Source organism: Rousettus aegyptiacus, unplaced genomic scaffold (assembly GCF_014176215.1).
Source record: "Rousettus aegyptiacus isolate mRouAeg1 unplaced genomic scaffold, mRouAeg1.p scaffold_m13_p_13, whole genome shotgun sequence".
Lineage (NCBI taxonomy): Eukaryota > Metazoa > Chordata > Mammalia > Chiroptera > Pteropodidae > Rousettus > Rousettus aegyptiacus.
Genome location: NW_023416288.1, coordinates 13,902,234 through 13,926,570, shown reverse-complemented (window position 1 = coordinate 13,926,570; position 24,337 = coordinate 13,902,234). Strand labels below are relative to the sequence as shown.

General features: G+C 35.2%; 1 protein-coding gene across 1 annotated transcript; it reads right to left on the bottom strand.

The window, feature by feature from the left end:
• Positions 1-4,622: 4,622 nt before the first annotated feature.
• LOC107512447 (coiled-coil domain-containing protein 121-like) lies at positions 4,623-6,011 on the bottom strand. The gene has a single exon (XM_016147975.2). The coding sequence runs from the start codon at positions 6,009-6,011 to the stop codon at positions 4,623-4,625; it is 1,389 nt and encodes a 462-aa protein (XP_016003461.2).
• Positions 6,012-24,337: the final 18,326 nt, after the last annotated feature.

Sequence of the window (24,337 nt, the reverse complement as noted above, 5' to 3'; positions counted from 1 at the left end):
ACTGATATTAAAACATTTTATTAAATATCAATAATCAAATCAGTGTTATTAGTGTCACATTAAGAAATCCATGGTGCAGAATAGGAAATCTGGAAGGAGACCCAAATGTTCATGGTAATTCACTATATGATAAAGATGGAGTCTCATGACATTGGGGAAAACAGACTAATCAAAAAAATGAAATCATGTTGAGACAATTCAGTAGCCATCTGGAAAAATAAATACGTAATTCTCATCTCACACTAGGAGAGATTACAAATGGAACAAAGATGTAAATATTTTTTAAATGAAGTAATAAAAGAAACAAGACATGAGAAAAATTCTATTATAAGGTCTTTTTATCAATAACTAAAAATCCAGAATCCATGACATAAGATTGATAAATTTAATTACACATTTTTCAGTTTTTGGCAAGAAAAATTATATTCAAAGTAAAAAAAACTAAAAAAATATAAAAAAATAATTTTTAACTTTTATTGGAGATAAAGAATAACCTGTCTAAAACTTCTTGGAAACCAATAAGGAAAATAACTCAATATAATAATGGCCAAAAGTTATGAACAGAGTTCACATAGATATAATATCTCTCAAATATATAATATAAGGTCTCTCAAATATATGAAAAAGATACTCAAGGTACTTAAAATCACAGAAAATTAAAATAGAAATATCCTTAGAAAACTTTTTCACTTATCATAGTGACGAAATTTCAAAAGTTTGATCACAAATCAGTAAGACTGTGAGGAAACTATTCAAAAGTCTGAGGCTTCTTGGTTGAAGGTAGAGAATGGTGCTTCTTGAAGTATGAAGAAGCAACCCACCTCCAATGCTTAAGAACATTATAGAGTCCTTGATTTAATTCAAAATTTTTCTAATCTATCCCTCTGAAGCTAGAGTCCTTGGAATCTGCATTTTAGAAAGCACTTCAGGTTATTCTGATACAAGGTTTTAGAGACACTGCTTTTTTTTTCTTTCTCACTTAGAAAGAATTGTGCTCAAGATACAGCTGAAGGAATGAAGGTGAAGTATAAGGCAAAAACTGATTAAATGCCAAAGGTGTTTCCAAAGGTGGTTATAAAATCTACTGTTCTGGAAATGCTGAAAAATTCGGTCTTGCTTGGTAGCAGAAGGCTAAACGAATGACCTCTGGAAAGCTTTCATATCCCTATGGCTTTAGATATAATTAAATGCCCAAAGGTAAAGGAGAATAAGAAACTAAATGGGTTTTTGGATGATAAGTTAATAATACAATAATGGGCTAGGCAGGAGCAATTTTGGTGCTTCTTTCAAGCTGCACAGTGAGTTTTCAAAAACTTTAAGACTGAAGAAGTGCATAAGAGCAAATATGGTATCTTAAGTGACCCCACAGGATAGCAGGTGAGCAGAATGTGCTACACAACTTGCTGTTGGCCTGAGTTGATTCTGCTATTATTATTTCGTCTCACTCTAAGCATTACCTCTGGTTCCAGGCAAACAGAGAATACACAACTGGATCTAATACACACACACACACACACACACACACACACTCAGAGGTTTCCCATGAGCACAATTTCTATCCAAATAAATTAAAATAGCCTGAAAATAATAGAAGGAAGATGTTAACTTTCAAATATTTGCAGCCCTGCTGTGACTGTGTAAATGGATTACAAATTTCAAGCAAACCCTTGACCCCTTTTTAAACTTAATGGTATTCCACGTGTGTGTATGTATACACACACATACGTACACCAAGAAGCATGCTTTTTGAAAAGAAAAAGCAATTGCACTATACTGGAATAGCAAACTACACATTCCTTCCAACCCAGCTACTTTTAGTTTCAGAATTTGAAAACATAAGTAAATTGTGTCATAAAAGAGAAGAGATTGGACTATGAATTGAAGACTGAGTTTAAATTTGGATTCTAACCTTTACTAGATATATCATTTATGCTCTGTTCTATATGTGTAACAACATTAAAATGCATTCAATGCAAGATTATTTTCAAGAATAAGTGGAACAAAGATAAAAGCAGGAAATGAAATAAAAGTCACTATAAGATAAGTACCCAAATAATGTGTCCTTACTTCCTTAGTACTTTGTTATTACAGGCCACAAATTTGGTTCTGAACCTTCTAAGAAAAAAGATAACTGGAAAAGCAAGCTAGGTTACGTGATTTACAGTGTCCATAAGACTAAAACAAAGCTTTTCATGAGAAGCACAACTATTACTAGCACTGAGTCCAGACAGAAAATTTTTTCCTATTGGGTTTTTATGAGGACTAATGCAGTGGACAATGTCTTTTAAATAGCCTTAGAATAAATGTAAGAAGGAGTTTCTTATCATGTACCTCATGTACCTCAATGTTAGCCAAAAGCACAATATTTCAAAAGCACAATGTTGTAAAAACAGTTCTAAAAGAGAGACTAAATGATGTGTTAGGTACAGTCCCCTAATGGGCGCTTAAAGTGGAGGTCACAAATGGGCACAAAATAAGCTATATTCAGTCCATAGATACATTTTCCTTGGTCCATGTGGGGGTTTGTAATTTATTATTATTTCCCACATTTATATAAGGAGATTTCAAATAAGATCCACTTCCAGTGAGTGCTTTTTTTGTTCAGTAGATTTAGCCTCACCAGGCTGGCATTCTCAACATGAGGAGGTGACTGGGAACCGAAGAGCAGCTGTCCGTTAGCCATTGTCCCCTCTCTGCCCACCTCAGTCTTCAACTCTGCCTGCTTGTCCCCTGTAGTTCACACGAGTTTGAAACTTCTGACCTAAAGAAATGGAGAGAGTTGATTTACCTCAGACAGTGCAGCATCAGTATTCTCTCATCAAGTGTAAGTATTGAGCAGCAACAAAATTCACTTCCTGCCTAAAGCAAGTGATTTATTCATCTCTGAGCTCCTGTTTCCTCATCTTAAGAAAGAAACTAATAACATCGACCTCTCAGAGTTGTGAGGATTAAATGAGCTGTTTTCAAAAACACTGAACTGCTAAATACTATTCAAATGAACCATATTATTATTCATAATTCAGAAATTATTCATAATGCCAGAATGCTTCATCGTAATCATAATGGATTTTGGAGAACATTTTCTTTACCAGGTGACTACTGGCTTTTTTCATCAATCTATAGTATTTCCATTACCTATTAAAATAAACACTTCTTTTGTGTTACTTCAGATCCCCTTTTTTTTTAAAAAAATCATAATTTAAATAGGCTTTTATTTTTTAATAATGAAAATGTATTTAATAAAGAAAGTAGATATTTAACAGAAAATTGTTAAAGCTAGAAGTTAAAGGCAAATTGGGGAAGAGTCCTTTTTTTAAATCTAATTTAAAGGAATCCACTTTACATATGAATAAACAAAAATTCGAGAAAATTATTTTGAAGTTGTCCATCCTTGACAATTTCTGGAAAACAGAAAGATTATCTTTTCCCATAGAGTAGCAATACAGGGATTAATAAAAGATTATAAGGGATTATATTAATAAAGGAAAATAACAGATTATAATCCTGTACTAGTATTCAGCATTCAAATAAATCACTGGCCTAAGCATCAATATGTCATAAGTGCAAAAAATAATAATAATAACCTACTCTAAAAGTCTATGCCAATATAAAATACTATTCTCGATTCCATTAGATAGGCACCAACGTATGGAACCTATCAATTCAAAAAGGCATTTTGTGTACAATTAAGTGTATGGATAGTAAAGACATATTTAATAGGTGACCTAAAACTAAAGTACTTACTATATTTAACATTAAATAATTGCTAAATAATTATCATCTTAGAATTTAGGATGTTGCTAGAGAAATAGAAGCCTCAAGACTTTTTAAAAAGTTACCAAATATTGTAAAACTTTCTTTTGATACATTTTCCTAAAACAAGCAGAAGCATTCAGCCACCTCATTAATTCTAGAGATATTTCTTCACAGGAAAACATTTTCAAAAGTGAACGCTGACCTAATATACATGTCCTTTATCTTCTCTTCCTTTCTCAATTTACTCAAAGCTAAAATTGTAAGGGCTGCATCAGACAAAAGGCCATTCTGCCTACTGTTCATTGATCTTGCTGTTATTAGAGTACTTTTTCACTCATGAGAAAACTATAGGAGGTCTTCCTGGTCGCTGGCATGAACTTTTAAAAAAGCTTAAAAACACTGCCTTTATGTTCTGAGTTGGCCAAAAGGAATGATGATAAACTGATATTGGTTGTGTAGAGAGCAGAAAGCACAATATAAAGTCAATCTGAAAAGCTATCCTTAAAGATGCTTTTTCTATAAAGAATTCTAACTCAGCTAGATGAAATAAATCACACCACTGTTTTCCTTTCATTTCTTCTAGATGGTTTTCTGGATCTGATTTAATCCATGAGTGTTTGGCAAATGGTGTTATCTGGAGGTTTGAGAAACATTCTGTTTATTAATAAGAGCTAACTAAAGACAAATCTAATTAAGAGAAACTGGTCACAAATATCTAGCAGCATGATTGGAAAACACCTGATCCTTCATATATCATGATGAATATTTTACCATAGCAATGAGATCCAATAGTCTTCCTAACCAGGTTTATGCAGCACCTTAGAATACTCGCTCCAGCCCTTATTTAGTCAGTGATATTTTAGGAATTACCGTGGATGAAGCTTTGACTTAACACCTAGGGGAGGGTTTCTTGTGGTCTTTGGAGCACCCTGTACTTTTAGGCACAAATTATGCCTGCTATGTATTCGTTGCCTCCCCCGGATTAAGGAGTTAATGTACCCCTGTTCCTGTTGCAGCTGCTGCTTTTGATTTTCTAACTGGCTGTAAGTAGCCTGCAACGCCTGGCATTGCCTACTTTGCTGCAGTATTTCCTTCTGTAACCGCTGGTTCTCTCTGCGGATACCGCTGTAGAACTCAAAAGCACACTTCTCTGCTGCGGACTCCAAGGCCTGAGCCTTCTTTTTAAGCTCCTTCCTTTCTTCATTTTCCAACTGTGTCACGTCTGGCTCCTTCAGTTTTTTCTCCAGTAATGCTTTTTCGTGGAGGAACTGGACCACCATTTCCCGTTTCTTTGTAGCTGTTTCAGCTTGGGCTTTCTTTTTCTGCTCCTGTAATGTCTGTATTTCTATATCCTGTTTCTCCCTTACTAGTGAAATGCCCTTCAATCCCTGCAACTGCTGCTCCAAATAGAACTGGATCTCTTCCTTCTTTAAGAGCTCTCCTTTAAGTTCTACATTTTGTTTCGCATATTTGGCGGTTGATTCTTGTCTCCTTTGTTGAATCTCCGCACTTTTTTGTAAATAGTCTTCCCACAGGTTCTCATATTGCCTTCTACAGGCCTCAGTTTTTTTAGTCAGATATTCTTCAAAGAATTTATTTTCAGACTGGACATGTAACTTTTCCATTAACAGCTGCCTGGCTTCCTTCCTTAGTGGTTCTTGCAGGATTTGAGCTCTTTTTACCAGCCTGCTCAGCTTCATAACTTCCACTGTCTTTTCTTTAACCCACGTCGCTGCCTTTGTTAGCCTCTCTGACTTGAAAAGATTACTAATTAAAGTAAGGTACGGGGGAAGTGGAATACTGGAGTCCTCCGCAAACTCGCATTCGCTCCCCATGTCCTGCCATGTTTCACTGAGGCTCACTCCCTCGGAGCTAGCTCCCGGGGCCTGCATCACGCGGAAATGATGTCCCCGAAAGGGAAGTTTTCTCAATTTCTCCGTTCTATGCTCAGCGGGTCTCGGCATTGTCCAGAGTCCCAACCGCCTCCTAGCAAGGCTAGCCTTGAGCTTAACCTTCTCCGCGGCAGAAAGAAGGCTAGTACTGGATTCTTCGGTGGCTTTCTTCCCCGCCTTTCGGGGCACGAAAGGAAAATGCACTCTCTTTTTCTTAATGCGGGAACCCTGCCCTCCGGATCCCATCTCATCTTCCCTTGGGAACCAGAGCTTTGGCCTTCCCAGGCCTAATCCTACGACTTTGAGCATCTCTATTTCTGGCACCCTCCAGCGGTCCTGCCAGAACCTCCACTTCCTCGCCATAGTTACTAGTTGGCTCACGAGCCAGGTCAGCACAAGGAAATGCTCTGGAGCTCCTCTTCACCTCTCCTTTCGGACGCCCCTACGCCCTTCCCTTTATGACGCCCCTTAGCTCCTCCCTTCCAGTTCTACCCCCACTTCAGATCCTCTTGTTCTGTGGTTTACTCCAGTCTCTCCTGCAATGACAAGTTCTTTGAAGGTTTGACCAGCCTAATGTGGATATACCTAACAGCCCTTTACCTAGGGCCTGTAGGGGATACCCTAGGGCAACTCCAGTATGCAGCATTGGATGCCATCAGAAACCATCGTGTCACTCATCATGCACATCCCAGAAGTTAATGCCCTTGGGACCACCCTTGACAAATGGGTGAATGGGAACAGATAGCTAAATACACTCCCTCTTTTGTCTCACACACAGACAGGTCTGAAATGTATTTTATCAGAAGGTCGCAGCAAGGATCATAGACCAGTCACCCATACCAGCTGCTGCCTTGATCACACATCATCCTTTTGTCTTTTCCTCCTTTCTTGGTTTCCCCTGCCTGCCCCCCACTCCTGCTCCCTGAGATCACATCCAAATAAATCACCTGTATATAAGCTTTGTCTTCACTTTCAGGGAAGCACAGGCTCAGAGATCCTTCAAAATATGCTCTTAAATAGAAATAACCTTTCAACGGACTCTATCGAGAAAATGAAAAGATAACCCAAAGAATGTGAGAATATTTTTTGCAAATCACATGCTGATAAGAGACTTATATTTAGAACATACAAAGAACTCTTACAACTCAATAACAAAAAGCAAAATAATCCTAAACATTTCTCCAAAGAAGATACACAAATAGCCAAAGAGCATATGAAAGGATGCTTGACATCATCAGTCATCAGGGAAATGAAAATCAAAACCATAATGAGAGACTATTTTATGCCCACTCGGATGGTTATAATCAAAAAGTCAAATAACTAAGTGTTGGCAAGGATAAGGAGAAACAAGAAGACTGAAACACTGCCGAAGGGAATGAAAAATGGTTTAGCCGCTTGACAATCTGGAAGGTTTTCGAAATTTAAAACTAGCATTACCATGTGATCCAGCAATTCCACTCCTAAGTATATGCTCAAGTGAAATGAAAACAAATGTCCACACAAAAACCTATACATGAGTATTTATAACAACATTATTCATAATAACCAAAAAGTGGAAACAACTCAAATGCCCATCAACTGACAAATGAATAAAGTGTGGTATATCTTTACAATGAAATAGCATGAAGCAATAAAAAAAAATGAAATTTTGATACATACTACAACATGGATGAACTTTGAAACATTATGCTAAATAAAAGAAGGTAGTCACAACAGACCACATATTATTTGATTCTCTTTACATGAAATGTCCAGAATAAGTAAATCTACAGAGACAGAAAGTAGACAGGAAAGATGGAAAGGCTGATGAAAAATTCATCCACATTGGTTTCACTACGCATCACTTTACATATCTTATGCCTTGAATTGGTATCTCATCTTTGTGGTAACAGAAACAATGAATGCTCAGACTTTCTGGAAAATGATGTTTTGCTGGGTTTCAGCATAATAATAGACACTTCTGGCATTTACCTTAGTCAGATCCAAACCTGAAATTTCACTGATATGTATTCTTAGCCTTAGACTGGAAGTAATTTATACCAAGATATTATTATCATGGTAGCAAAAATAAATGTTTTGCCTACAATTTAGCTCTTAATTAAGAGAGTGGCTGTATTTTTCAGATAGTTTGATAATGACATTGGACTTACATTTCTCAGTTTTAATATTAGGAAATACTGTCCAGAAAAAAAGTAATCCCAAATAGCTAATGTGATGACATTAGCTAACTTAACTGCCCAATGTCAGCAAGTGGGGCATGGAGTTATCACAATTTTAGTTCAGAAACTGCCTGACTTAACTGCATGAAGGAGGCCTATCCATCACTTCAACTTTTCAAATCTCAGGCAAGGAGAGCTTGGAAATACAATCTTTAGGTTTTCAGTACTCAAAACTTAAAAAAAAAAACAACTTCAAAAACATTTACCCCATAAAAAAACTGTCATGTCATATATGCAAGTATATTTGTTTTAAATTATGTATTTATTATTGTACTCATATGTATTATAAACAAATATAAAAATAGAAATTATAAATTAAAATATTAATACAGATAAACAATATTTTAAGCAGTTTATTATATCTATTAATAGTACTGAACTGTTTTTCTCACACTAAAAATAATAATAATAATAATAATAACAATAATAATTATAATGTTTTAGTGAGGTAAAAAAGAGAACTCATATGATAGAATAAAATATTTGCTCTGCCATTTTCTTGCTGTTCATTTGTGTTTGGATTGTCTTCAATCTACAGTCTAATTCCTGAAATATTAAGTCATTTAACTATCTTGTGAAGGTTAGTTTACTTAAAACTAGAGAATTTAATCTATAACTTTTAAGCAGCATAAGTAACGTACTAAATGTAATGTGCTAAAAACAAACCAAAAATCAAGAATGTGACCACCAATCCTCCCTTATTGTAGAATTTCCCTTGGGATACATGATTATCCAAAATACAGAGTCAAGATACTGCAGTCAATTCATTAATTAAAGGTGAGAAAATCTTAACGCCTTTCTTATATTATTATTATATTTTTTTAATGTTCTAATATTTTCTTTCTATATCCCACTGTATCTTGTGTATACTAGGTATATACTTACTCATTTTGGAAACCACTGTTTTAGAGGTCAACCTAGCTACAAAGTAATAACTTTATTTGGTTCTATATCAAATCCTTGGACTATAATATAAAAGTGTCATTAGAAATAGCTTTTGCTGCATGTTACAAAAGGCACAAAATAGAGTGGCTTAAACAATACAGTTTCTTTCTCACATAAACAAAGTTTGGAGATAGGCAGCCAAGACCTAACGTGGCACTGCATGATGTCGGTCTCCTTCTGTCTACTCCTCTGCCATTCCTACACATGCTTCTGCTTCATGGTACAAGATGGATGCTTGGGCCCCAGACATCACATCTATATTTTAACCAACAATAAAGAGAAATAGACAAAGAAAGACACTTCTATAAATTCCACACACTTCGATAACATACCATCGGGGAGAAATTACTTAAAAAGTCTACACCTAGCCACAAGGAAGAATCTGAGATTCTATTATGAAAGAGAATAGCCAAGAGTTATAGTCACAATGCATAAAGATGTATCAATATATGTACACAGAAACAAAGGTGTTCTATCCTTTAAGTATCATCTTCTTACTCTATAGCTATTGTTCCTCCAAAATGAAAAACAAAAGCCTGCAAAGACTATCTAGCAAAAATGATCTGCAGACCATCATGTCTCTCAAAAATAAAACAATCAAGGTGTTAATAAAATTCCACAAAATAAATTCATAGTTCTCCTGATTGCCTGAAGAAATTCTGAATTCTGTGTCAGTTTACTTTGGGCTCTCATAGAGACAGAACTTAGAGGACAAAGAATGATAAACATGAGAAAAACAATAATAATGTGAAAATGAGACCATCACATTCTCATTAAAGCCAAATTTATATATGATTAGGAAAAATTGATAAGGAATTTTCTTTCCCTACATGTCTCCTCCAATAGAACCAGAAATTAAATATAGATCTATTTACGTGCCTTTAAATATTTTTAAATGCGCTTAAAATTTACATTATTTTGGTTTAATTTACCACACTGTAAAATCTTCAGAGTTCGTTTAAGTGAATGTAGTATAGTTTAAAGTTCTGACTAAGAAAATTCCTATGAAAATAGTCTTATCGAAAAAAAGCAGAAACAGAAGGAAATGAGGCTGATTCAGGGCAGAAGAGAGCAGCAGTATATTCACTGGCAGGGAGAGGGCCAGGCAACTCTGCGCAATTTAACTAAAAGTTTAAAAAGCTCACTAATCTCTGTAGAATCAAACTGGATCTTGGTCAAAAGAGAGATCACTTCCAAGAGGCCTGAAATAAAAGATCAGAATGGATAGGCCAAGGGCTATGACAAATGTTCCAATAACAATCTGTGTTGACAGTGCTGGTGGACTAACCAGCTTCTATCCGCAGCATGCCTACCTCACCCAGGGATTGGGCTAGTGGTGATCATGTGACCTATGGCAAGCCAATAAGATATATGCAGAAGTTACTGGGTGGGACTTTCAGGAAAGATTTCTCACAGAGATAGAAGCAGGTGGTATTCCTAGAAAGTAAGAGACAGCAGCCATCTTACAACTACAAGAGTGAAAAACACACATTAAAGATGGCAAATCAAGAAGAGAGAAGGAGCCTATATCACTGAGAATATCTTTGGGAAGCTGCATTAGTCCTGGACTATGACTGTCCAGACACCAAAACAAACAAAACAAAAATCTTTACCTGTTTAAACTACTACAGTAGACTCCACTTATCCTCAATCTTGTTTCCTGCAGTTTCAGTTACCCAAAGTCAATCACGGTCTAAAAATATTAAATGAAAAATTCTACAAATAAACAATTCATAAGTTTTATACTGCACGCTGTTCTAGCAGCATGATGAAAACTTGTGTCTTCCCACTCCATTCCTACTGGGATGTAAATCATCCCTTAGTCCAGTGTATCCATGCTGTATATGGTACCAGCCTGTTAGTCAGTTAGTAGTCATCTTGGTTATCAGATCAATTGTTGTGGCATCACAGCACTGTGTTCAAGTAACTCCTATTTCATTTAATAATGACCCCAAAGCAAAAGAGTAGGATGATGGCAATTCGTATATGCCAAAGAAAAGCCATAAAGTGCTTTCTGTAAGTGAAAAAATGAGTACAGCATATACAATATTTTGAGAGAGACCATACTCACATAACTTTTATTAAAGTATATTATAACTGTTCTATTTTATTCTTAGTTATTGTTCTCCACCTTTTATGGTGCCTAATTTATGTTAAACTTTATCATAGGTATGTATGTATAGGAAAAAAACATACATACATGTGTGTGTGTGTGTGTGTGTGTGTGTGTGTGTGTGTGTGTGTGTGTAGTGGGGGAGAGGGAGTTCAGTACTCTCCATGGTTTCAAGCATCCACTGGGGGTCTTGGAACCTATCTCCCACAGATAAGGGGGGGACAATTGTATTAATTTGGTTTTCTGTAACTAACAGTTAAATGAATTAATAACTGATTCAGATAGAATTTGATGCCCAAAAGGAGTGTACTGCCTGAGAGTCTCTGATTTGAATTCTGAAGTGAAAAAGCCAATTGCTCTGTACCACATATTGACTCTTACAAGTTGTGAAGTGGCAGCCTTGACAGAAAATGAGGTTGGTGACCCTGGACTTGCTTAAGCACATTCCATTAAAAGTTCTCCAGTAGGAAAAAATGATACTGAGCTTACAGTAAAGGTGGTCACCACCCCCACCCCCTGAAAAAAGATATTCCAAATTGTTGCAAAGTAGCAGCCATTAAACTAATGAGAATCTTCAAAACACAGAAGCCTAAAGTCAAAAATTCTTAGACTCTGAATTTAAACAAATTTATTGTAAATTCTCACATTTAAATCTAACTAGAAGCCTACTTAGTTTCTGAGGGCACCAAATTATCGAAGAAAACACAGGTCTCACTGGCAAGGACTAGTAACTGTGTTACTCCCAGATAATTAATCAGCAGGACCATAAATGAGAACAGGATTCCACAGATAGAAAAATTTAGGAGACAAATAATAGGAGAAAAATTTAAATTAAAAACATAACATAAATTTTAAAAACTCATTAGAAAAACTGGAAAATAAATTCTAACAAGTTAACCAGAAGAGATTTTTTTAAAGAAAAAGACATACAGATGAAAAGTGGGAAACAGAAAAACAAATAAAAAAATGATAAAGTCCAAGGAGTCCAACAATCAACTAACAGGAGAACCAAAGAGAAAGAATAGAGGAGAAAAAAAAGTACTAAGGAAATTATTCAAAGAGTGTTCAGAACTAAAGAATATGTGTCCAGATTAAAAGGACCCATCACGTTCTCAGTGCTGCTTGAACAGATTTCCACCAAGGTATATTACTGCAAAATTTCAAAATGCTAGAAACAGAGAAGCACCCAAGTGTCCAGAGAGAAAAAGCAGATCACAGTCAAATACTCAAGATAATCAATAGCTTCAGATTAGAAACTGGAAGCAATATTTTGAAATTCTGGAAGAAAAGTTATTTCCAACCTAGAATTCTCTATCCTACCAAAAATCCAGTCAAATGTGTAGGTAGAAATTAAGACATTATCAAACTTGTAAAAACTCAAATTTTAACCACATGCACTCCAGAAAGTACAAAGGATGCACTCGATCAGAAAAGAGGGAGTAAACAAAAAGGAGGAATTTTTGAGATCAGGAAAGAGGAAATGCAACACTGAAGAAAAACAAAAGAAATCATAAGGGTAAGAATAAAGAGAGATCCTTGGACACCATCTGTGCTCCAGGTCCAGAAGGCTACTTAATCCATAGGGGAGTAAGTTAAAACTCTCTGGGATAAAAAAAGGAAAATCAATTTGATAGCCTATCCTAATATAAATGAGATCAAAACCTTAGAAAATAATTTAAAGTTGAGTCATTAATAAATACATTGAAAACTAAGCAGATAAGAAAAATTTAAAAAGCAAGTTACAAAGAAAACTGTCAATCCAGGAGAAACAAAATATTTTGCATGAAGTAAATTAATCATAGTTTAACATGGCTCATCTCTTAAAAAATGCATATTCATGATAACACAATGATGCTGATTTAACCAAAATGATGATGTAAATATAGTATGAGAATGGAGAAATGAGCACGTGCATGCTGGGGAAATAATGGAGAAAAAGAGCTGCATCTTCATATTTCATCGTAAAAAACCAATCGGTTAGCATGTTTTACAGATGTAGAGATAAATGCCAGAAGAATTAACTCAAAGTATTGAAAGCGGTTGCCTCTTGGGAAGAAGCAATGGAAGGCAGGAGGAATGGGGCTACTGTCCTCTTTAACGAATTATTCCTCTAGTGAATCCTTAAACTATGTGCATGTGAAACTTTGATTAAAAATAAATATTTTAAAATTCAATAATAAGCCAAATATTCTAGTAGAAAAATAGGCACAGGGCATTGAGACATTTCACAAAATATGAAATCACATACAACTAACAATTAATATTTTTAAGTGTTCTCTCTCACTTCAATCAAAGAAGTGCCATGAGATCATTTTCAAGCTATTGTACTGAGAAAGAGTAACATTAACAATGATGACCTCTTTGTGTAGGATATACAGAAATACTACTACAGCACTGATATAAGTAGAAGTTAATACACCTCAGTAGGGTTCATTAGCCATATTTAGAATGTTCATACCTTTCTTAGAACATTTCTTAGAATGTTCATATTCTTTCATTCTGTAATTCCAGGCACTAGAATTTATCTTAAAGACATAATAAAAAGTGTAGCAAAGATTTATATATAAGGATAGTTAGCACCACTTTGTTCATCATAGCAAAGTATTGAAAACAACTTAATACAACCAACAACAGCAGAAAATTCATACTTTATTAAAAATAATGATATAGATCATATTGGCCTGGAGAATGTTTACACATATTTTAGGTGAAAAAGTAGATTAAAAATTTGTATACATAATGGCATCTCATCCTGATTAAAAATAACTGCAGTATTACATAAGAAATATCAAAAGTTGTATAAAATTATTTTTTTAGTTAATACATGTACAACACCTAAAATAATACCCAACGTATAATATGCACCACTCATAAAATCTGATAATGACTAGCTATCATAACCTGTAGAAATCTTTTCTACAATGACTGTTTTTATTTAGACATTTAAAACTAAAAATGAAAAATTTAAGGATCCCAGTAAGGAGGGCATAATGAGCATTCCCACTTCAAAAATTTTATGATATCCAGACAAAACTCAGGGAGTCCTATGTGTATGAAGACCATGATAGTTTACAAAATAAATGATAACTCTTAGACTCATGGATCTCTCAAGCTTGATGACAAGAACTACCATGATGATTGCACTGAAGAAGGTAGAGATGAAGAAAGAAGAAGAGAATAAGAAAATAGGTACCTCTACTAGTCAGACCCCTAGTAGGTAACAGATGGCACTCTCAAATGGAGAAATTAAGGGCAGTTTATTAAAGTGACCATTTAAAAAAATGAGGGCAAGCCTTAGGGGAACCAACAAAGAAAGGTACAGTGCCTAAGGCCAGAAATGGCAGGGTGCTGCTACTTCTACACTTCAGCCAGAGAAAGACAAGAGGGAGCAGTTACCAACATGCTGAGAAAATATCTGGAGAAAATCAATGCCAGGACCTGTGGCTTTCAGTAGAGCGTTACAAACCAACCCACAGCAACTTGGCAGGGATAGAGCCAGCAGACCAAGTTCAGCCAAACTTATTCAGAAACCAGAGATTAAGGCAACTCACCTTGTGCTCTAAGTAAGCATATGAAGTTTATAGAAATTCAGTTATGATTTTAATGGACTGAATAGAGAAACATACTCATATTAATTCCTCTCATAGACTATGGATTTTCATTTCCTTTTGATGGAGTCTCTCAAGTGCAACACAGTTGTTTATTTTCTCCCAATACATGTAACAATCTCCTCACTTCCAACACAGACATACAAACACACAGTAGCAGACTCTCAGGTGATCTCGCATTCGTTATAACCAAACACAAACTCCTATAGCTTTTACTCCATAAAATGAGAGGCTCTAGCCAAATAATCTCTAAAGTCTTTTTAGGTTTAAATTATATAATTTCCTAAGAAACCTAGTTGAGAAATTAATTTTACTGTTACTCAGGGGAGTATATGGATTGATATTAATAGAAATAATGTGGTCAATCTAAAATTATTTTAAAATCTGTAAAAATAACCACATAGATTATTCAGGCCCACTTTTTCTTGCCATCGCTTTTTCAGAGAGGTTGGGAATCATTCTGAGTCATTCTGGCTGCTGGTAACTATTCCCTCTTGTCATTCCTCTGGATAAGTTGTAGTAGAACTATTCCTTTACTATCAAATGAAGGTCACAGTATCTACTTCGGAAGTGCCTGGCACTTGAAAAAAAAAAACCTAAATAAATGGCACCTTCCTACATTTCCACCAGATATATTTTGACCTCATTTAGAGCAGATATAATTGGAACATCTTACCTGATTAATTCTTTCATTTCTGAGCTATAGAATATGTTGTCATTTTTGGACCTTTAAAAGTGTAATAGTCATTTTTAAGTTCCTCACCAATTATAAATAAGGGCTTGGTTCAAATCTTGTTAATTACAGGACTCTTCTCTGAACACTCAAATGAATAGTGTATTTTGTGCTCTACACCATCATCCCCTGGACTCTAAAAGGAAGAGATTCCTTCCCTGGTACTCTTATATCTTGTAATTAAGAAAAAAATCCTTTGGAAGTTTTTACACAGAAGCCTAATATTTTCATATATAACTTTAGTGAGAAGACAGTCACTATGTTCATATTTTGCTAATTATACGATATATTTAAAGTCACAAAGGTATGAAATAGGTTTCAAATGCTCTCATATTTTCAAATCTTATCAATAAACTAGAAGATTATTTATTAATATCTCATTCTCACTTTTCATTTCAAACTTTTTCATAATAGCCCATAAATCTATATGTACATGTTGAAAACTAAAATACTTTAAGAGATAATTGTACATCCCAGGGATGTTTCTGTAATTGCTCTGTTGAGGAACCCCAAAATTCGAAGCCACTACCGGAGACTCAAAGTCACATAAAGGAATCAGGTAAATAAATCTTTTTTGTAGAAGGCTCTGGACAAACTACACTCATGGGAGAATCAATCAGAACCCCAAGGCTAAAAATGTAAAATAAGAGAGCAATTTTTCCCTGGAAGAGAAAGTTTTTGATCCTAGCACCTGCTATGGCCTCTGTTCTTTGCAGATTCTGATTTATCCAGGTCCCAAATATCTGTTTCTAAAATGTAGATGAGGCAACCAGGTTTATTAAATATCTAATCCTCTACTTTTCTGTGCTACTTGCATCCAATATCCAACGAGCTTCCTTTAATAGGTGAAAGTACTTAGGTGAGTTGAGAATAGAACCCAAATATATTCTACTCTCTAACACATATATTTTTCTACCACTGCATCCTGTTGTAGTTTTCTAACATTCACGTTCATTTCATCAATTTCTAGTTATCCTTCCACTGGCATCTTGAGCAAGACGTGTGTGTGTGTGTGTGTGTGTGTGTGTGTGTGTGTGCGCGCGCGCGCGCGCGCGCGCGTTGTATTAGTTAAATATAGTCTAAAGGATTAGTCAGGTGTTTCAAATGTAAATCACTCATTCTGAAAGAATCTTTGTCCTTGGAGAAATTCCATACAAAGATTGCTGAAGGCACTTGATAAATAGCCAATATGAGGAAAATCAGAGAATTTAAAGATGAGAAATTAGTGAGTTTGACTTGTTATACGTTGCCTTAAAAAGAAGCTGGTCATTTTACTAAAACAAGAATGTGTTAATGAGTAACATAACATGCTGAGAAGGGTAAGGCTATTAAACAGAAGGAGTATTTCAGGAGGAAATAAAGCATTTTGAAGCCACTGATCAGTTATGTAAGTTTGTTTAATAGCTGTGTGATTAGTCATCAGATCTATCCTAATGGTTAACACACAGTTGGATTTTAAGAAAACAAAATTTCAAATACAAAATATTCTTAAACATATTACCCAGTAAAAAGTGAAAAAACACTTTCCTTTTTAGTAATGATTTTAGTGAGTGATAACATATTAGGAAGGCTGTTTCATTTTAAATATTAATAGAAGCTTACCAGGTTTTACAAGTCTCCTGTTTCATTATTGTCTGTTCTAAATGCAAGATTCGTGTCCTGAATGATGTACTTGTTGGTTGTACTGTCGATTGATAGGTGCATAATGTACCATATAATTATGCATATGACATATTCAATTACAGTGAGTTATTTCTTATACTCTGTCTGCAATTTGTGCTACCTAATTGCTTAATTTTAAAACAGCTGTATTTCTTACTTCCATTTACAACAACATGGAAAGATCTTGAGATTACCATGCTAAGTGAAATAAGTCAGATAGAAAAAGTTGAGAACCATGATTTCACTTATACGTGGAATATAAAGTTGAAAGTAACAAATGAACAGGACAAACAAATAGAGACTCATGGATGCAGACAACAGTTTAGTGGTTACCAGAGGGAAGAATGGGGGGAGGTAGGTTAGAGTAAGGGGATCAAACACATGGAAACGGAAGGAAACTTAACTTTGGGTGGTGAACACACAATGTCATATATATATATAAGCTGTATTATTAAATTGTATGCTTGAAACCTATCTAATTTCATTAGCCAATGTCTTCCTAATAAATCTAAAAAAAAGGTAAAGGGCAATAAAGAAAGAAGGAAAGAAAGAAAGAAAGAAAGAAAGAAAGAAAGAAAGAAAGAAAGAAAGGAAGGAAGGAAGGAAGGAAGGAAGGAAGGAAGGAAGGAAGGAAGGAAGGAAGGAAGGAAGGAAGGAAGGAAAGAAAGAAAGAAAGAAAGAAAGAAAGAAAGAAAGAAAGAAAGAAAGAAAGAAAGAAAGAAAGAAAGAAAGAATAATATTTCAATAAATTTGTGGTTCTCATCACACGGTTTCAAAATAAAGTACTGGGTACCAGCTGGTCACAAAACAAATGGAAATACAACTAATGTCTATTTCTATATTAAAAGAAACAATGTGCATATATTGGTATGTAAAGTCTATGGATCTGAAACTATAATGGCAGATCAACTTACACAAGAAACTGATTAGGCAAGAAACAAATGAGACATATCTATATACTCAGTATGTGTGCATGTAGAACAAAGGCATTCCACCAAAGTCACTGACCAGACTTTGCTATATGGATGCTCTATCAGAACAAGGATTCATGGAATAGACAGAATATAACTCACTAATTTTCTCCCCAATAACATGTATTCAATAATGATCCTATTATTAAATACATGAATAGAGTTAAAGGTAATCTAAAGAATTATAGATTAAAGGTAATCTAAAGAATCATTAATACTTTCCTTACATTACCTTATAAATATAACATCATTTAAATGGAGGCTTGTACTTAAAAATTTTAGTGATGAATATGATAAAGTAGATATTCATATTTTATATGCTTCATGACTACGGGCATCAGGATACTTTGACTGCTTTTTAAAACCTCCCATTTTACCTTCCTTAAAAAATAAAGTAAAACTCTTTTTTAAGAGAGGTATGCATATGAAGAGAGAAGAGATGCAACTAATTATCATTTATTCTCTCAGGCAAGCAGTATATTCAGAAAAAGAAAAAAACTTCACTCATGGTAGCATACATCTATAGTAAAAGTTTAGAAACTTAAAATATAACTGCAGCATCTCTACTGCATGCTTTCTACTTTTACTTAGTCTGGCTTTCCCCAATCCAATTTCTCCACATTGCCCTAACCTCTATCATTGCCCAGACTGATTCTCATGGTATGAGTTACATTGGAGCCATTATAGATTCTTATATCCTTATTCAGAAGCAGAAGCATTATTCATTTGTAGTTCTTACCATTCACTGATTCAACATATATGTATTTCATGACTTGTTGTTTTTCTCATCACTGAGAACACAAATGTAAACAGGAAATTTCTGTCTTGCGCTAACAGCATTTACAAATGCCTTTCTACCGGATGTGGCCGTGGGGTTGGGGAAGGAGGTGGAGAAGACAGGAGAAGTGATGAGTGGAGCCAGAACCACAGCATCCAATCTATGGTGCTGGAAAGAGATCAAGTGGTAGTGAAATGTGTGAGGCATCCATCACCACTGTTGCTGGTTCTATTCTTTTTATTCACTGACTGGCCAAGCCAGATCTCTAGCACCTACTGGAAATGTCCTTTAGCAGTCAGTACCTTTAGCAGTACCTTGGCTTTCCAGCACTGGCCATAATGCTAAATATTAGATGTCAAGCATCTTTTATTTTCAATTTTGTCTATAGCCTAAGAAGGAACTGAGATTTCAACTTCTTTTATAACTTTCCAAGCTCTCCCATTTAGTTCCCCAGGCACAATGGGATATAATACATTTAACTAATTACATTTTTTATTGAGTTTGGTTATTGCAAGATCCTAGAGTTCTACCTGAAACAAAAATGTCCACTAAGTGCCTGGATTTTGATAGTTTTTATGGTAGATCACATTTTACACCTCATGGTTACTTAAATTGAGCCGACAGTTTTATATGTAACGAGATATATCCTGTACCTAATTTGTAGAACTCCTTTGTTTGCCAATGGTCTACACTCATTTAACCTGCTATTAAAAACACAGTGGTACTCAGAGTGATGGATAGTTTGAGAGCCACTATTTTTTACCTATTACAACATTAGAAGTTAAGATATGAAAAAACATTTGTTGTGTGTTTGTAGATTTATCTCTCCTGCAGGCAAAATGACTAGAAGTGTCTTGTCTTTACAATCTCAAAAGTATGAATGTTTTCAAGCCTATGACAAACTTTATTTTGAGAATTAAAAAAATTCAGAATTCATCAACAATCCAAACAAAATTTACATGTACAAAGTTTTCTAATTTGGGCGCATTATTAAACTCATTGTTACTGTGTTCTATCTAAGATTTAATATTATTATACTAATAACTTCTAATACGTGAGGAAATAGTATTCATAACATAAAATATTTGAGCTTTTACACAATATAATTTAATCAGAATAACCATGCCAAAAGTGGCACAAATGATCTTTTTGTTTTCTATGATTAACTTTATTAATTTATATAATTTTATGTATAATTTACATATAGTAAAATGAATTTATTGTGTGCACAACTTCTATGAGTTTTAACAAATTTGTACAGCCTTGTGATATATAATCAACACCACAATCCAGATATGGAACATTTCTATACCAACAAAATTCCCTCATATTCCTTTATACTCAATCCTTCAATCTCCGCCCCCAGGCTACCAGTAATCCACCGCTCCTATAGATTAGTTTCATCTGTTCTAGAATTTTATATAAATAGAATCATATAGCCTGTATGCTGTATGTCTGGTTACTGTAACTCAACATATTGAGATTCATCCATATTGTTGCATGTATCAGTAGTTTATTCCTTTTCATTGCCTACAGGTATTCCATTATATGATATGTTACAATTTGTTTGTCATATTCATCTGTTGATAGACATTTTGGTGGTTAAAAGATAATTTTAGTGGCACACTGTCATCACTCCCCCCATAGCTATGTGGATATTCGTGTGTGTGTAGTGTGTGTGGTGGGGCAAGTGTGTGTTTTTTTGTATGGTGTGTGAGATACACAGTCTTTTGTCATGGATAGGCTGAAGGGAGAGTGAAAGGGATATTTCTAGTTATTTTAACTTTAGAGCTTCTCTCCCAAATTGATCTTCTGGGGAATTTCTCCAACCTTTGAAGAACCAAGAAGTCTTTTTCATTTTAAAATTTGTATTAATGGTGGCTCAGGAGAGCAGCAATAGTTAACTGTGAGCTAGTTGCGAAGCTGAATATGCAACAAGTTCTAGCATGATGGTCCCAAGATGACCATTTCTGACTACCTTCTGAGATGGTCACTAGAAGGCATGACTCACTGCAAAAACCATTTTCTCTCCTGCCTCTGACTGGTCTTTTGTGAAGGCTATTTCAGCAGGGAAAAAGGCTAGTTTTCCATAAAGAAATCTTCTTGCCAAGGACCTGAGAATGCCAACAAGGCAGCCTGCTGACCCAGGTGAAATTTTTCCTTTTCTGATCCTCTTTAGAGTGGGTGATCACTAGTCCACTGGGCTTCTGTATTAGTTTCCTAGGGCTACAACAACAAATTATCTCTAACTAAATAGCTTAAAACAACAGACATTTTTTCACAGTTCTGGAGGCTAGAAGTCTAAAATCAATGTGTTGGCAGGGCTACGTTCCCTCTACAGGAGCTCGGGGAGAATCCATTCCTGATCTCTTCTCATTTCTAACAGCTGTTGTCATTCCTTGGGTGTGGCTGTATCTCTCTCTGGTCCAGCCTCACATACTCATTCTCTGTGTGTCTGCATCATCTCTCTTTGCCTCTCTCTTATGAGGATACACGTGATAGCATTTAGGGCTTACCTAGATACTCCAGAGTTATCTTCTCATCTCAAAACCCCAATATAATGACATCAGAAAGACCTTTTTTTCAAATAAGGTGACATTTAAAGCTCCAAGAGTTAGGACTTGATATCGTTGGATGAGCATTATTCAACATACTGCAGCCGTGTTCATTTTCCCATATCTCACAAAAATCACTTGGCCTAGTTCAGATTCAATGTTCTCATATAAAAAATATAGTCAGTATCACATAGTTCTTTATTCATCAAGTTAGGTTCCAAGTTTGCCTATTTGTAGTCCAAAGTGACAAAGGTTTAATTTTATTTTGCAGACCCCAATACATTTCTACAAGAGTGTGAACTTGTTCCTTCAAATAGATAGATAGATATAGATAGATAGATGATGATAGATAGATAGATAGATAGATAGATAGATAGATAGATAGATAGATAGATAGATAGATAGATAGATAGATAGAGACAGACAGACAGACAGATAGACAGAGATAGGTAGACTTCTATATATCATTTTCCTCTTTGCTGCCATATATGTATTAATTTATTAGTTCATTCAACAAATACTTATTTGCCTACTCTTTACTTAGAATTATTTGAGGCACCAAAGTTCCTGTTCTCATGAAGTTTATATTCTAAGGAAGACAGTCTAGGTAAATGTGTTATCAGGCACTGACCCACAGGCTCCTATCTACCATGGGGTGGGGGTTAGGACATTGACTTATCTGTACTTTGGGCTGTACTTAGCTGTAGTCTGAGTAAGCTCCTGCCATTTCAGAGACAGAATATACTGCACTCTTGAGGGGTGAAACTGATATGTGAGGAGAGTCTATGCTTGTACAGAACTATTCATCATGGCTGCAGCTAAAATCAAAAGTGACCAAAGGGCATGACAAGAACACCAGAGGCATCTACTACACTCACCTTACCATTACGTACCATTTTCTGTCTGCCTTTTCACTTATTACATATAATGCAGTTAATAATACGTGAAATATCAAAACTAGCACAAAGACTACATACACAATTAACTAAGAGCAACTACAGAATTCCAGAGCAGCTACCAAGACAGTGCACAGCCACCATCGCCATCTGTTGGTAGGAAACAGAATTGCTCTACTTTTACTCTGCAGGGTAGTTCTGTTTAGATTAGTAAAAATTCATAATTTGAAAGTTTGTGAGCACAGGAATTTCTGTAATTCTGTAATTCTCTCACAGGGTTTTTGTGAGGCATAAATAATTTATGGAAAAGCACTTTGTCTATTGTAAAACATTATATAATTGTTAGGTTTTACAAATTTACAGGCGAGCTTGAAGCCTCATATCTGTTCCTAGCTCAGATTAAAAGGCCCATTGTGGCTAGATAGCTAGCTGGTCCTGTTTATAAATGCTGTTCTTATTTTTTGCCTTCTGCCTAAAACAACTTTTCTGTGATTTTCACTTGCTAAGAGTCAAAGTCCAGTGCAGATGTCACTCAAAAAAATAGATCATTTCCTTCTATGTATTCTCTTTGTGTCATCACTAATAAAGCACTTAACACATTACATTATAGTTTACTGTACACAATAGTGAACTTCTTCAAAACAAGGACTACTTGGTTCTTCTTTGTATGGCTAGCATGTAGCATTATATTTAGCATATAGTAGGCATTCGTTGAAATTGTTGAATTAATTTGCTATCAAATAACAATAGCCTCCTTCCTATATGGCTGTGTCTCACAGCAAGAAGCCAGGCCCAGCAGGGTAGATGAGATGAAGGGAATTCATCTAAAATCTATTTACTTGGGGAGAAAATGTATTGTGTTCAATGAAATGATTCAGTTTTATCTTTTCTACACATAGCTTCAGAACTGTACATGATCATAATTTTATGTCAAATATCAAGTCCCTTAAGTCATGCAGAGATATATCACTTTTTGTACATGGTATAACACTGTAAAAACAATACTAACAATCCCACAGGAACTAAATTCTAGAGTTATAGAAAGCGATAATACTAATGGTTCACCTGGTAATGGCTGGATCTTATAAGTTAAAAAAAAACAAACTCCTACAAACTTATACTTAGATAATGCACATACTAATAAAATTATCAATTTTAAGAAAAAGGAAAGAAAAACATATGACTCATTTCGAAATCAGTAGGCTTCATTCCAATTAAAAAGATTGCAGACCAGACCACTGGATTGTTGCGATGACTTCCTGAGATCTTTCCTTATCTTCTAAAACTAATGAGAAATACTCTGGATATATCAAGCCTGTTGAAATGAAGCATCCTAATTGACCAGAATAATACCATATCTAATTAGTTTAATGTAACCATGCTATAGGTCATGCTTTCTTACTAGGAGATGAAAACAGCTGCCACATAGGATTTAGAAAACTTAAAAGAACAAAAAAATTCCCTTTCAAGTTTAGCGATGGTATGCTCCACACAAATATCCAGGGTTTGGCTAGTCCACTTGCGATGTCTTTTTAATATAGGCAAAATCAATGACTATAGAGTAAAAAGTTACCCAACCTGAGACAAAGTTGGCAGCTGGCCTCCTATTCACTTGTCTCCTCCTCTTGCACCTTCATTGGCTGCTCAAAATTTAGTCATGCGCTGAGGAGGGGGCAATGGCAAAGCCACTCTGCTCCTTTCTCACAACACTCTATCTCCTCAAACTTTCTACAAGTTTTCTGACCTTGTTCATAACCCAGTCCCTTTTAATGTACAGCTCCCTGCACTGGGCATGCTACTCTCAAGCTGGCATTTACTAATGTGCTACTGTCTTAAAGTTAACATTTATTTTTAATAGAGATTTTTCTGGAGACAAGCATTAGAGTCATTGTAAAGGTGGAAAATGACAGCTCCATGTCAAGTCAGTGAGAAAGATATTTTCTGACAGCCCTTCTAACACCTCCCACCTCACACCATAAACTGTTACTCTCCCTTCTCCCAGGGGAAGACTTCTTGGTCAGCCAATAGAAGAACTGATTTGGATGACTTCCAGAAGCACTTTGGGGGAGCTCCTAGAACAATGATCTCCACCTCTTTGACTCAAGAGTCTATTACTTTCATCCCATGGTCTTTGTAAACTACTTATGACAAAATAGTAAAGTAGTTCTTGAAAACTTGTAAATAAGGTTATCGCCAAGAGTCGGTCAGT

Excerpts from the sequence above, each read along its gene's own strand:
- LOC107512447 (XM_016147975.2), bottom strand. The coding sequence starts at position 6,011 with ATGGCGAGGAAGTGGAGGTTCTGGCAGGACCGCTGGAGGGTGCCAGAA.